We start from the raw sequence: 15,541 nt of genomic DNA on the forward strand, positions 1-15,541 counted from the left end.
TTGAAAAGAGAAAGCAGAAACAATGTCCTGTAGTCCCACCATTTAAGGAACTTACAGCATTTTCTTTCCTCTTTCTTTCTTCATTTAGGTATTATTATAACTTGGTAAACAATTATTTTACTTTTTCACTTAGTTCTGCATAAGCATTGTTGATGTCTTAGTAAACTGTTTTTCCTTGTTTCCAGTCAGATTAATCCTAACTTTTCATTATTGTTAACACTTTGGTCCTTGGGGGTTAAAATTTTATCCTCGTAAATATTTTCACCAATAGATTCTCAGTTACAATTACTGTATCAGAAAACATAAACTGAGACTATATACTTTAAAAATTTCCAACTGGATACTCATTTCACTAACAAGGGACTATTTCAAGACTCATATTTATCAAACTTGATAATTCATCAAGGCAGTGAGAAAGTCGATTCCTAGGCAGGTTGATAAGTCCTGTGTCCCCAAGGAGGAAAAAGGGGCCTGGGGCTCTCGAGGAGGAGATAGGGGTCTGGAATCCTCAAGAGGAGAAAAGGACAAATGTCTTTTTTTTCCCCTATGTTTCTTAGTCTTGCTGCTGCTGCTGCTAAGTCGCCTCAGTCATGCCCGACTCTTAGCGACCCCATGGACTGCAGCCCCCTGGCTCCCCTGTCCCTGGGATTCTCCAGGCAAGAACACTGGAGTGGGTTGCCATTGCCTTCTCCAATGCATGAAAGTGAAAAGTGAAAGTGAAGTTGCTCAGCTGTGCCCGACTCTTTGCGACCCCATGGACTGCAACCTACCAGGCTCCTCCGTCCATGGGATTTTCCAGGCAAGAGTACTGGAGTGGGGTGCCATTGCCTTCTCCATCCTTAGTCTTAGTCACATAAAACTTTTTTTTTCTTTAAGATGATTACACGACAAACAACTCAGTTTAAACTCTGTACTAAGGATTATATAACAACAATGTATCCTGCTTGAGGACAGTTTCTCCTTCCTGAAAACCTTCTGACTAATACTGGTATCTTAAAATGTATATTATGGGAGTGGCTCTGGTAAGATCTTTCTATTGTTAAATTCTAATCCTGTCATCTTAAAATGTAAATTGTGGGTGTGGGTCTGGTAAATTTTTACAACCTGGAGACATTCTTTTGATTTATTGTAATAACCAATTGAAAAAGTATATAATTTCCTTGCTAAGACTAGCGAGGAGGGCACTCTCTGTCCCCCTTCTCATGCCTATGTCAGAGGCTTTCTCTGTCCCTTTTAATACTTTAATAAAACTCTGCTACACAAAAGCTCTTGAGTGATCAAGCCTGGCCCCTGGTCCAGAAGCTAAATCTTTGGAGATCAGGAATCTGACATTGTTCACCTTAACCTATCAGCAGTGTGATTTTTGTTTCTTGAAAGTAACTGAAATCATTTATAAAAAGATCATGCATTACCTTGTTGGAGTCTGGATTTTTAATATAAGGTTCAGCACCACTTGCGATGTTTCCCATCAGTACTTTTTCAATTTTGGCCACTAAAACAATTTCAGAGTGTGGATTGCTTACAGAAAATATAGCCTGTATACAAAGAAAACAAATAATAAGCATTTAGGAAACCACAATGAAGACATATACAAAAGTCTACCTTTAAAGTACAACTTTAGGGGAATTTTTATTTGGAAAACTACTCATCTTATGTAATCTATTGGTAAGAACAATGCAACAAACATCTTCCCTCCTATGAGAGATAAACAGAAGTGCAACCTGCTTTGGAAATTTTAGCCATTCTTCTGGAAATCCCTTGATGTGAGGTTCTCCTGATTGTCTGGGAGTGACAGTGTCTACGTTTCCATTTTCCACAGCCACAGATGCCCCTAAGAGCATCTGCCTGACAGCAGTGTGGTTTAGATCCACATGGAAATCGGCAGAAATCTTCCTGCTGTCTCTGAGGTCATAAAGTGCCACACTCACAAAAAAAGGCTCAATCTGTGGGAAGAAGAAAGAATTGGTGGTTTTGACATAAAACCATTGCACAGACAATAGGCTCTTTAGTATAGCATTTAATAACACAATAGATAAAGTACTACTGAGAGAGTCAATTACTAGGCAGGTTGATACGGAGTCTGGGGAAGAGAGAGAGAGGAGGAGAGAGGGGTCTGGGGCTCTCAAGGAGGAGATAGGGGTCTAGAATTCTCAAGGAGGAGGAAAGGACAAATGTCTTTTTTTTCTCTACATTCCTTAGTCTTAGTCACATAAAACTTTTTTTTTTTTTTTTCTTTAAGCCAAGAACTGATGATTACACAACAAACTCAGTTTAAATTTTGTGCTGCTGCTAAGTCACTTTAGTCGTGTCCGACTCTAGGCAACCCCATAGACGGCAGCCCGCCAGGCTCCCGAGTCCCTGGGATTCTCCAGGCAAGAACACTGGAGTGGGTTGCCATTTCCTTCTCCAATGCATCAAAGTGAAAAGTGAAAGTGAAGTCGCTCAGACATATCCGACCCTTAGCATGGACTGCAGCCTACCAGGCTTCTCTGTCCATGGGAATTTCCAGGCAAGAGTGCTGGAGTGGGGTGCCACTGCCTTCTCCGAAACTCTGTACTAAGGATTATATAAGAACAATGTACCCCGCTTGAGAACAGTTTCTCCTTTCTGAAAGTGAAGTTCAGTCGCTCAGTCGTGTCTGACTCTTGGCAACCCCATGGACTGCAGTGCACCAGGCTTCCCTGTCCATCACCAACTCCTAGAGTTTACTCAAACTCATGTCCATTGAGTCAGTGATGCTATCCAACGATCTCATACTCTGTCGACCTCTTTTCCTCCTGCTTTCAATCTTTCCTAGCATCAGGGTCTTTTCCAGTGAGTCAGTTCTTGCCATCAGGTGGCCAAAGTATTGGAGTTTCAGCTTCAGCATCAGTCCTTCCAATGAATATTCAGGACTGCTTGCCTTTAGGATGGACTGGTTGGGTCTCCTTGAAGTCTCTCAAGAGTCTTCTCCAACACCACAGTTCAAAAGCATCAATTCTTCATGCTCAGCTTTCTTTATAGTCCAGCTCTCATATCCATACATGACTACTGGAAAAACCATAGCTTTGACTAGATGGACCTTTGCTGGCAAGGTAATGTCTCTGCTTTTTCATAGCTTTTCTTCCAAGGAGCAAGCATCTTTTAATTTCATGGCTGCAATCATCACCTGCAGTGATTTTGGAGCCCAAGAAAATAAAGTCTGTCACTGTTTCTCCATCTATTTGCTATGAAGTGATGGACCAGATGCCATGATCTTAGTTTTCTGAATGTTGAGTTTTAAGCCAAATTTTTCACTCTTCTCTTTCACTTTCATCAAGAGGCTCTTTAGTTCTTCTTTGCTTTCTGCCATAAGGGTGGTGTCATCTGCATATATGAGGTTATTGATATTTCTCCCAGCAATCTTGATTCCAGCTTGTGCTTCACCCAGCCCAGCGTTACTCATGATGTACTTTGCATATAAATTAAATAAGCAAGGTGACAATATACAGCCTTGACGTACTCCTTTCCCGATTTGGAACCAGTCCATTGTTCCATGTCCAGTTCTAACTGTTGCTACCTGATCTGCATACAGGTTTCTCCAGAGGCAGGTCAGGTGGTCTGGTATTCCCATCTCTTGAAGAATTTTCTACAGTTTGCTGTGATCCACACAATCAAAGGCTTTGGCATAGTCAATAAAGCAGAAATAGATGTTTTTCTGGAACTCTTTTGCTTTTTTGATGATCCAATGGATGTTGGCAATTTGATCTGAACATCTGGAAGTTCATAGTTCACATACTGTTGAAGCCTGGCTTGAAGAATTTTGAGCATGACTTTATTAGCATGTGAGATGAGTGCAACTGTGTGGTAGTTTGAGCATTCTTTCTGAAAACCTTCTGACTAATCCTGATATCTTAGAATGTATACATTATGGGAGTGGGTCTGGTAAAATCTTTCTATTTTTAGTTCTAATCCTGTCTTCTTAAAATGTAAATTATGGGAGTGTGTCTAGTAAGATCTTTACAACCTTGAGACATTATTTTGATTTATTGTAATAACTAACTAAAAAAGTTATAATTCCCTCACTTAGACTATCGAGGGGGACACTCTCTGTCCACCTTCTGATGTCTATGTCAGAGGCTTTCTCTGTCCCTTTTTCATACTTTAATAAACTCTGCTACACAAAAGCTCTTGAGTGATCAAGCCTGGTCCCTGTTCCTGAAATTAAATCTTTGGAGATCACAAATCCGACACCATTCACTGTAAGCTATCATTACTATTTATATAGTATAATATTTCTATTTGTGTTATATGTAATACATAATACTATATATTACATATGTTATATATTCATTAAATATATTTTTCCTTACTTCTTTATTTTGGTTGAGTCATGCGTCATATGGGATCTTAGTTTCCTGACCAGGGGTCAAACTTGTGCCCCCTGCACTGGCAGTTTATTACATGTAATGTGCAAAATATAATATTTGTATAAAATCATATAATACACACACACACATATTATATATATGTGTGTGTGTGTATAGACTCATGGATTGTTATTTTATTCAGTAAATTTCCATCGCTTACTATCATTATTTAGAGTGATACTCAAGTTGTCCTAGATTTGGCTAGAGGTACACCCTTCATTTGGAGAAGGCAATGGCACCCTACTCCAGTACTCTTGCCTGGAAAATCCCATGGACGGAGGAGCCTGGTGGGCTGCAGTCTATGGGGTCGCTGGGAGTCGGACACGACTGAGCAACTTCACTTTCACTTTTCACTTTCGTGCATTGGAGAAGGAAATGGCAACCCACTCCAGTGTTCTTGCCTGGAGAATCCCAGGGACAGGGGAGCCTAGTGGGCTGCCGTCTGTGGGGTTGCACAGAGTCGGACACGACTGAAGTGACTTAGCAGCAGCAGCACACCCTTCATTGTAGCTCCTATGTCTCTATGGCAGGTCTTCATCGTTTTTGGAATACCTCTTTCTATACCCAACAAGGTTTTTCGGGTTTGTCTTTACTCTTCATGCCCCAGCCATTCCTCCAAAGACCCTTGGTTCCTGTGAATGAGGGTGACACTTTGAAATCAAGATCTGGGTGCTTGTTAGGCTGTTTCTGGGACACACACCCACATACATGCTGCTGCTGCTGCTAAGTCGCTTCAGTCGTGTTCGACTCTGTGCGACCCCATAGATGGCAGCCCATGAGGCTCCCCCGTCCCTGGGATTCTCCAGGCAAGGACACTGGAGTGGGTTGCCATTACCTACATACACACAATATTCACAGCTATAATTGTAACTGAGCAGGACCCCATGGGGTCTTCCCAGGACAGGCCTTCCCCCATATCCTTTGCTTTAGCATCTTTCTGAAGTACCTAGATAATATTAATAGTTGTTGTTTAGTTACTCAGTCGTGTCCAACTCTTTGTGACCCCATGGATTGTAGCCTGCCAGGTTTCTCTGTCCTTGGGACTTCCTAGGAAGAACATTGGAGTAAGTCCCCATTTCCTTCTTCACGGCCTTCTCTGGTGGCTCAGATGGCAAAGCATGTGCCTAGAATGCAGGAGACCAGGGTTCGATCCCTGGGTCGGGAAGATTCCCCTGGAGAAGGAAATGGCACCCCACTCCAGTACTCTTGCCTGGAAAATCCCATGGATGGGGGAGCCTGGTAGGCTATGGGGTTGCAAAGAGTTGGACCTGACTGAGCCACTTCACTTTCTTTCTTTCTCCAGGGATCTTCCCGATCCAGAAATCAAACCGGTATCTCCTGCATTGGCAGGCGGATTCAGGATTCTTTTATCACTGAGTCACCTGGGAAGCCCTAGATAATAGTATTTCATGCAGATTTCCTGAGTTGTTTTGCAGATACGAAACCCACCCCGCCTCCCTGCCCGCGCCACCCCCCACCGCCCCTCCCCCCCAGCTAAAAAGCAAGAACTACTTGATGACCATGAGCACATAGCCCCAGGCCTCCTTGAGCCTAAAGATGAATAATGTTAACCCCTGTGACAGGACGCTGCTACCTCACCATCAGCCAATCAGAGAACTGTTCACAAGCTGGTCACATACCCTGAGATGCCCGTGTCATCTTCCCTTTAAAAATGTTTTGCTGAAACCTTTTGGAGAGCTAGAGGCTTTTTAGGGCATGAGCCAACCTGCCTCCTTGCATGGCCTTGCAATAACCTTTCTCTGCTCCAAGGTCCTATGTTTCAGTTTGTTTGGCCTCTTTCTGCTTCAGGCACATGAACTTGTGTTAACAATGATTTCTTTATCACTATCTGTATGTGAATATTTGCAAAAAACTCATGGGTTCATGCTGTAGCTCCATTTCCAGTCAAGATCCTCAAAGGTTCCTTCTAAGCTTTCCCTTTTTCATATTTGTAAATATTTCTTCCAGTAGCGAAAAACCTGACTCATCATTAATTACTTATTTCTTCAATCAGTTTACTTTTGGTTTCAAAGTAACCCATCTCCCAATCCTAGTAGCATCTGTGGCACCTCTGAGTCTCCATGTGGCTTTCTCCCCCAAATCATCTGGGGTTCTTGGGCTCACTCAGCTCCAAGCCTCAGTGCCACTGCCCCCTCGACCTCTTGCTACCATGCTAGGAAGGAAGAGGAAGATGTGACTAAAGGGAAAATGAGAAGGTAAAGGAAGATGGAAAGGGAAGGAAGAGTTTCTTATTTGAGTAAAGAAGTAGAAGTTTGGTAAAGAGGAGTTTATAAGGGCTTCCAGTAAGTGGAGTGACATGGGCAAAGTCACAAAGACATGAAAAAACACAGGTTTAGAGTGAGATCAGAGTGGAAACACAACATTAGGATGTGTTTGTAGAAAATACACTGGAGAAACATTAGGGAGGTACAACTAGAAGCCTTGGAAACTCATTGCGTGTGTGTGTGTGTGTTGGTTGGTTGGAGAGACGGTTCACAGGGGCATGAATTAAAGAAAATCCTTAGGTTTGGGACTATAGAAATTAATTGAATGACAATGCCATTCACTAATGCATAGGATGAAGATACAAAGATGAATTCTTCAGTACAGAAAGTCATTTGTAGGACATTCCAGGAGCACTGGGGTATTATGAGTGTTGAGTTCAGTCAAGGAAATTGGGCTGGAGAGTAGAAAACGAAAGATTTGGGTGTGTCATGCTTTCCTGCATCATGCTTTCCTGTTCAAGCATGAAATGAAAAAAAGAGAAAATCCTAGGAAATGGCAAAATGGCATCACAGGAAATACGAACATGCATGGGATAGAGGTGAGAGTAGGAAAACCAGTTTACAAAGAAGACTGGGGAGTGGTGAGGGATTTTTAAAAACAAGTTGATAAAAGCATTTAATGCTTCCAGAGTATCACAGACACTGAAGGAGAAAGATTTAATAAAGAAATAATTTTCAACTAGAAAAATGTCAAATGCAACAGAATTTAAATAGAAGGACAGAAATATAGATATGTAATTATATTCACATATATATGTACATATATACACATGAGTAATTATATGTATACATAAGTAAATACATGCATATGTAATTAACTATAGACTTCTTAAAATGTATACAATTATAAAAAGTTTTTAAAGTTTTGTTTATGCTACTTAATCTTGAACTGATGCCTCTCATCCACCAATATTTTGTGGATCAGTTCAGTTCAGTTCAGTCACTCAGTCGTGTCTGACTCTTTGTGACCCCATGAATCGCAGCACGCCAGGCCTCCCTGTCCATCACCATCTCCCGGAGTTCACTCAAACTCACGTCCATCGAGTCGGTGATGCCATCCAGCCATCTCATCCTCTATCATCCCCTCTTCCTCCTGCCCCCAATCCCTCCCAGCATCAGAGTCTTTTCCACTGAGTCAACTCTCCGCATGAGGTGCCCAAAGTACTGGAGTTTCAGCTTTAGCATCATTCCTTCCAAAGAAATCCCAGGGCTGATCTCCTTCAGAATGGACTGGTTGGATCTCCTTGCAGTCCAAGGGACTCTCAAGAGTCTTCTCCAACACCACAGTTCAAAAGCATCAATTCTTCAGTGCTCAGCTTTCTTCACAGTCCAACTCTCGCATCCATACATGACCACTGGAAAAACCATAGCCTTGACTAAATGGACCTTTGTTGGCAAAGTAATGTCTCTGCTTTTCAATATGCTGTCTAGGTTGGTCATAACTTTTCTTCCAAGGAGTAAGCGTCTTTTAATTTTATGGCTGCAGTCACCATCTGCAGTGATTTTGGAGCCCAAAAAGATAAAGTCTGATACTGTTTCCGCTGTTTCCCCATCTATTTCCCATGAAGTGATGGGATCAGATCCCATGATCTTCGTTTTCTGAATGTTGAGCTTTAAGCCAACTTTTTCACTCTCCTCTTTCACTTTCATCAAGAGGCTTTTTAGTTCCTCTTCACTTCCTGCCATGAGGGTGGTGCATTGTAGGTTATATACAAAAAACACATTGTGAGCAAGTTTATCACTATACAGACTCACTCATGCCATAGATTTTGCTGAATGTTTAATAAGTATCTTGTGTTCTTTGAAATGCAGGAATATGGCTAGCTTATAATAAGGGTATTAGTTTAATTCCTTAATATTAGCAATATTTGGCAGAGCCCTTGCTGTTAGAATTATACATATAAAATAAAATTCAACAAATTAAAAAAAAATAAGACAAAATGTAAAAGTTTCATATTTTACCAATTTAATTTAGAAAAACTCCTGGTTTGTGGTACTGGTAGTCTGCCAAGAGATGAAAAATACAAAATTAAATGAAATAATTCAGGTAGGAACCCAAAACACATTGAATGTCAAAGAAAAAAATCCTTATTATTATTATTTTGCAGATTGCCCCCCTTTGATTTTCACTTCTGTTTTGTTAATGGAAATAAATTACCTACTTTGATAATCAATCAAAAATAAAGCTCATATGGTGATTCACTTATTTCTTCCAATTCACCTTTTCAACTTAAATGTCACATCTTACTTTTTGAATCACTGGTTTTTCAATAAATATAGCAAAACACCTACAAAGCCCAATGAATCATCACAGGTTTCTTGCTTAAAATTCTGTACTTCTCTTTAAAAAAATTTAAGAACATGAAATTCTAAATGTACTTCTGCTGTAAAGCAGCTTCATTAGTTCAGATTTTTGGATCAATTTCTATTTTCAAAGAAATATTTTATACTCTAAAGCCATAAACTTGAAGTTGGTTTTCAATTGACTGACTGAAAAATTATATGCTGTCATATATTGTTTCCTCATCATGAAAAAGTTCTTTTGGGGAGTCTTTTTAAAAGCTCATTCATTAAATGCAACTGCATTGTTGTTGGCTCTTCAGCAACTTGGAGAAACATTTCAATTAGTTTAAAAGCATGTTCGCTGAGTTGAAAACAATGAGTTTAAAAATAGCGACATGAATAAATGAGTGTCACTGAATAATCGCAAAAAGATTTTTTAAAACAATGCCATTACATATAAAACTGAAGTTGAGTCCAGATGAGGCTGTTTTATCAGGTTTTTACATTGTTTATAAGCACTGAAATTATTCTTAAAAGTATTTTCTTAGTTGTTGTTTTAACATTTGTATCAATTACAAAATTAATTAAAAATGATACAAACAGAACACTTGAAAACAACTTTGGCCTGACAGATATGAAAGGGCTCCCGAAAGCTGCTCTTTGAATTGGACATATTCTCTTGTCCGAGACTGCGCCAAATACGAACATCTAGCTTCTGAATATGGGCTTTAATATAAAGATAGGAATCCAACGGGCTCCCCAGGTGGCGCTAGTGGTAAAGAACCAGCCCTCTAATGCACAAGACTTAAGAGATGCGGGTTCGATCCCTGGGTTGGGAAGATCCCCTGGAGAAGGAAATGGCAACCCACTCCAGTATTACTGCCTGGAGAATCCCATGGACAGAGGAGCTTTGAGAGCTACAGTCCATAGGGTCGCAAAGAATCAGACACGACTGATATGACTTCACACGCACACATAGGAATCCACGTGGAGGGAGTCACATGTGCCTGGCACTGGAAAGAAAGCCCATTCTCTTTGATGTTTATAAATTTGAGTTTTTAATCACACTTAAGGATGTACTTGGAGAAGGCAATGGCACCCCACTCCAGTACTCTTGCCTAGAAAATCCCATGGACGGAGGAGCCTGGTGGACTGCAGTCCATGGAGTCGCTAGGAGTCGGACACGACTGAGCGACTTCACTTTCACTTTTCACTTTCATGCATTGGAGGAGGAAATGGCAACCCACTCCAGAATTCTTGCCTGGAGAATCCCAGGGACGGGGAGCCTGGCGGGCTGCCGTCTATGGGGTCGCACAGAGTCGGACACGACTGAAGCGACTTAGCAGCAGCAGCAAGGATTACTGCAGCCATGAAATTAAAAGAGGCTTACTCCTTGGAAGGAAAGTTATGACCAACCCAGATAGCATATTCAAAAGCAGAGACATTACTTTGCCAACAAAGGTCCGTCTATTCAAGGCTATGGTTTTTCCTGTGATCATATATGGATGTCAGAGTTGGACTGTGAAGAAAACTGAGCGCCGAAAAATTGATGCTTTTGAACTGTGGTGTTGGAGAAGACTCTTGAGAGTCCCTTGGACAGCAAGGAGATCCAACCAGTCCATTCTGAAGGAGATCAGCCCTGGGATTTCTTTGGAAGGAATGATGCTAGGGCTGAAACTCCAGTACTTTGGGCACCTCATGCGAAGAGCTGACTCATTGGAAAAGACTCTGATGCTGGGAGGGGTTGGGGGCAGGAGGAGAAGGGGATGACAGAGGATGAGATGGCTGGATGGCATCACTGACTCAACGGACGTGAGTCTGGGTGAACTCTGGGAGTTGGTGATGGACAGGGAGGCCTGGCATGCTGCAATTCATGGGGTCGCAAAGACTTGGACACGGCTGAGAGACTGAACTGAAGGATGTACTTTGGCTTCCCTGGTGACTTAGCAGTAAAGAACCTGCCTGCCAATGCAAAAGACTTGGGTTTGATCCCTGAGTTGGGAAGATCCCGTGGAGAAGGAAATGGCAATCCACTCCAGCATTATTGTCTGGAAAATCCCATGGACAGAGGAGCCTGGTGGGCTACAGTCCATGGGGTTGCAGAAGAGTCAGACATGACTTAGCAACTAAACAACAACAAGGATGTATTTGGTCAAAAAAAGAATTCATTTTTATTTAATAAAATGATTAAGTGATATTATGATTTAGGTTAAACTTTCCTGATATTTCTAAATAGCTTCAAGACTAAGTTTCTAGTTTTATTTTTTTAAATCCCAAGTGAAAATATGTTCTGAATACTCCTCCTAACACTTTCACATAAAGGAACATTTTTCCTGCCATAGTCATCCTCCACGTGGCCACATCTACCATGCTCTTCTCTGGCTTCATGTTACTCAGCTTCTTAGCACCATTCCACACAGCTGACTCTTTCTTTTTTGGCCTTGTGAGTCAGTCTTTCCTGGTTTATCCCTACATCAACGACCATTCCTTCTGAGTTTTCTTTGGTCACTTCAGTATTCATTCATTTAATATTTCCTACATACACAGAAATTTCTACATGATTCCCTGTAAGTCACTGCCTGGACTAGCCTTTCAGATTTATATCTCTGCTCATGCCATTCCCTTGAGTTCTAAACCTGTGTTTGAATCTGCCTAATGAACATCTTGATTTGGATATTGAATAGGCCAATTACGCTTCACATATCCATCATGTACTTTTTGGCCTGTATCCCCCAAATCTGCTCTTCCTCTAGTCTTATCTTCCTAGTAATGACACCCCTATGCATATAAGGGTCTAAAGCAAAACTTAGAGACTCATCCTTGAGATTTTTCTTCTCCTTATCCTGAATATCCCATATATCCAAAAAATCTGTCAATTCAATTTACAAAACGTCAGTCAAACCCATCCATTGCTCGCCTTCCTCTTTGCCAGTCCTAGAGCAAGCCACACTGTGAACTGTAGTAATAAACTTGTTTTCCTTAGTCACCTCGTTTCTTTCAGTCCATTCCTCCAATGGGATGTTTTAAGAACACAAATTCTTAAATTAGAATTAAGAATTAGAATTAGATCAAACCATTTTAAAGTGCTTCAAACCCTAGGATCGCCTCCAATTACACTAAGGATAAATCCAAACTCTTCACTACAGTGTAGAAGACCCGATCTACTCTTATTCTGTGCTGTTTCTCCCACCCCATCTTGGTCTGCCCTTCCCTTCACTATCTCCTTTCAGTTCCTAGACTCTGCCAATGTTTACCAGTCTCAGGGAACTTCACACTTGTTCTTTCTTCTGCCTGGAACCTTTTGCCCTGACCTGATGTTTTCCCTTTCTCAACCTTGGTCTCTGTTCAAATGTCACCCTCTCAGAGAGGTCTCCTGAGGTCATCTTATCCTCAGTAGCCCTCCTCTCAGTTATTCTGTATCATATCTCTATATATTGATTTACTTTAAAGAACTCTGCACAGTGTGCAAGTTTCTTGTTAATTCATTTGTTTCCTTATTTACTTCGGTCTTTTCCCAAAGATTCTAATCTTCAAGAGGCCGGGGACTTGTTCATCTTGTTCCCTGCTGTTTCTCCAGTACTTAGAACAAGTCTGTGGCTTCCCTGATAGCTCAGTTCGTAAAGAATCTGCCTGCAATGTAGGAGACCCCAGTTCGATTCCTGGGTTGGGAAGATCTGTTGGAGAGGGGGAAAAGCGACCCACTCCAGTATTCTGGCTTGGAGAACTCCATGGACTGTATAGTCCATGGGGTTGCAAAGAGTCCTTGGAAGAAAAGCTATGACCAATCTAGACAGCATATTACAAAGCAGAGACCTTACTTTGCCGACAAAGGTCCATCTAGTCAAAGCTATGGTTTTTCCAGTAGTCATGTATGGATATAAGAGCTGGACTATACAGAAAATTGAGCACCGAAGAATTGATGCTTTTAAACTGTGGTGTTGGAGAAGACTCTTGAGAGTCCCTTGGACTGCAAGGAGATCTAACCAGTCCATCCTAAAGGAGATCAGCCCTGAGTGTTCATTGGAAGGACTGATGCTGAAGCTGAAATTCCAATACTTTGGCCTCCTGATGCGAAGAACTGACTCAATGCAAAAGACCCTGATGCTTAGAAAGACTGAAGGTGGGAGGAGAAGGGGTTGACAGAGGATGAGATGGTTGGATGGCATCACCAACTCGATCGACATGAGCTCGAGTAAATTCCAGGAGTTGGTGACGGCAGGGAGGCCTGGCGTGCTGCAGTCCATGGGGTCACATGGTAGTCGGACATGACTGAGCGACTGAACTGAACTGAACTAGAACAAGTCTAGCTCCATTAGGTGCACTGAACAAAGTATTTGCTCGAGAATGAATAAACTCAACTTTAACTACTTTCACTCTGTCACATACCTAGGGCAAGTTACAGTTTATAAAATATGAAGAAGCTTCATTTTGGGGGAAGATTCTTACTGGAAATACATTTAAGTTTTAGCTCATTTGTCAACAAGAATCTCATAGGTAACACTGAAAACATCAATATCTTGCATGCATCATATTTACAGATTCTCCTCATTAAACCTGAGGTCCACAGCACACACCATTACCCTGCTACTAGAAGAATAGGAAGAAGGAGGCTCAGAGAAACATTAAGGTACCTGAAGACCCACGGGAAGCAGGTTACAGTCTTTCTGAAAGGGCTCACCCATTTGCCCGCTACTCACCATCAAACTAACAAGGCTTATTTTACTACATCATAAATAGAGAGGTGTACGGACTGTGTATACAATTTGCAGAAAAATGTCATACTGTTTCTATCTTCTAAAAGCAGATGTGGCTTGTATCATGGATTTGGAAATAAGTTCTTTAAGGTGAAAGATGAAAATTGAGGGATGATTTATTAGAAATAAGAACAGAATGCATTAAAAAAGAATGAAAAGGAACACACCAATATATTAACAATGATTTTTGATGTTAAGATTGAGTACTTTTTCTTTCTTTCTTTATAGTTCAACCTTTGACAATATTTATGCTATCAAAATGTGCCCTTCCCACCCATACATTCACAATTAGTATAGAACTGTCCCTTAGAATACTAAAAATGAACTCTCAAGAGAGCCCGTTTAGTAAGAAGAGGAATCTTGTATTGATTTAATGAGTACAGTGATGTTTCCCAAATATCAGTGAAGCACCTTTTCCCCCTACCATTTACATGTATTATTTATTTAATATTTATATATTATTCTACTTGACTCACTATTTAGCCTTGTTGTAAGCAGCAGTAGCTATGAAATCACAGGGTTAATTTGTTCATTATAAATATTCTCTAATATACATTAAAATTAACATATGAACATTAAAAATGTGGATTTAAAAGCCATAAAGTTCCACCAGGAAGATACAAACTGGAAACTCTGAACTATTGGGCTGATTTAATGGAAAGAACCATAAAGCAGAGTCCCTTTGTTACTTCTTCTGTATGTTAAAAGGGAAATTTTGTGGCAGTATAATTGACAATTCTACTTCAGAACTTGTACACTTTAGTCAAGTGGAAAAATGCTGTCAATCATATTCCTTGGTACAATAGAGGGTGTGAACTCAGTGCCTGGAATCATCAGGAATAGAAAAGATTTTAACGAGGGTGGTGTGATGTTGGCTGAGGGTACAGGATGTATCAGAAGAGAAACTTACATTCGTTGTCGGATCATTTTCATTCTCTGTCACACAGCCCTGAAGATTTAAGTTGAGAGCTTTACAAATGATCATGATTCTCTTGGCGGCCTTCTCTTCAAATGGTTTGATCACAAACTCGGGTTCTAAAAGGTCTTTTTTCTGAAGTTTCAAGCTCTAAAAAAGTTTGGAAAGTTTTACTCAACATACACCCATCATAAGAAAAGAGTTTCTAAATTATAAACAGCAACTATACAAGTCAAGTTCACATCTGCTTAAAGAGAATTCCGACTTACATCTATATCTGGATCCAGTGAGAACAGATTTAGCCTCTCCATGTTTCGAGTTGCTTTGACAGTCTCTTCAGTTTCTGTGAGGTACTACAGAGGAAACAGTTCTTAGTTTCTACTTGGCTGGAAACCTACAGCCCAGCCCCACACACATGGCCAAGAAACAGTCCCTTAGTATTATCACTGTTTTAATATCATCCATCAACACTCTGCAATCTTACAGAAACATGCTTTTTGTTTTCTGACTGTTGTGTTTCTTAGTCTAAATCTTAAAGCATTTACATTTTTTCCATGAAAGCGATAAGTAAGAAGTAATTTGAGTTTATTTGCACAGAAAAATGTCAGCTTTATTACTTTCGTGAAGTCTGGGTGCAGGCTGTTTTCTGAAGAATCAGCTTCCTCTGGTGTGCTTTCACAAGTTACAGCATTATCCAGGGAATCTTGAAAAGATACATCAAGACCAGGTCATTAAATAATCTTCATGAATCACTCATTTTTCAAGCCTGTGACATATCGAAACTGGGTTAGACTCAAGAGCGATGAGGAATGGACACTGGTGAGAAGATACCTTCACTGTGCCCTGGCTCTAGTCCTCCACATAGTTGGAAAAACTGGGCCTGGAAATCCGATGTCCTGGTGATCATTTTGGGAC

General features: G+C 40.8%; 1 protein-coding gene across 11 annotated transcripts in view; it reads right to left on the reverse strand.

Annotated features, from left to right (window-relative positions):
- The window catches only part of DOCK10 (dedicator of cytokinesis 10), a 304,984-nt gene that overhangs the window by 98,009 nt on the left and 191,434 nt on the right, over positions 1–15,541 (reverse strand). For all 11 annotated transcript variants that reach the window (XM_061386579.1, XM_061386560.1, XM_061386598.1 and 8 more), the window contains 5 exons: positions 15,244–15,329; positions 14,896–14,979; positions 14,621–14,776; positions 1,722–1,943; positions 1,413–1,535 (listed from right to left, as the gene is read on the reverse strand). In XM_061386579.1, the coding sequence (XP_061242563.1) occupies positions 1,413–1,535; positions 1,722–1,943; positions 14,621–14,776; positions 14,896–14,979; positions 15,244–15,329 (671 nt within the window). The remainder of the gene's footprint in view (positions 1–1,412; positions 1,536–1,721; positions 1,944–14,620; positions 14,777–14,895; positions 14,980–15,243; positions 15,330–15,541) is intronic.

Source organism: Bos javanicus, chromosome 2 (genome assembly GCF_032452875.1).
Source record: "Bos javanicus breed banteng chromosome 2, ARS-OSU_banteng_1.0, whole genome shotgun sequence".
In the NCBI taxonomy this organism is placed as follows: domain Eukaryota; kingdom Metazoa; phylum Chordata; class Mammalia; order Artiodactyla; family Bovidae; genus Bos; species Bos javanicus.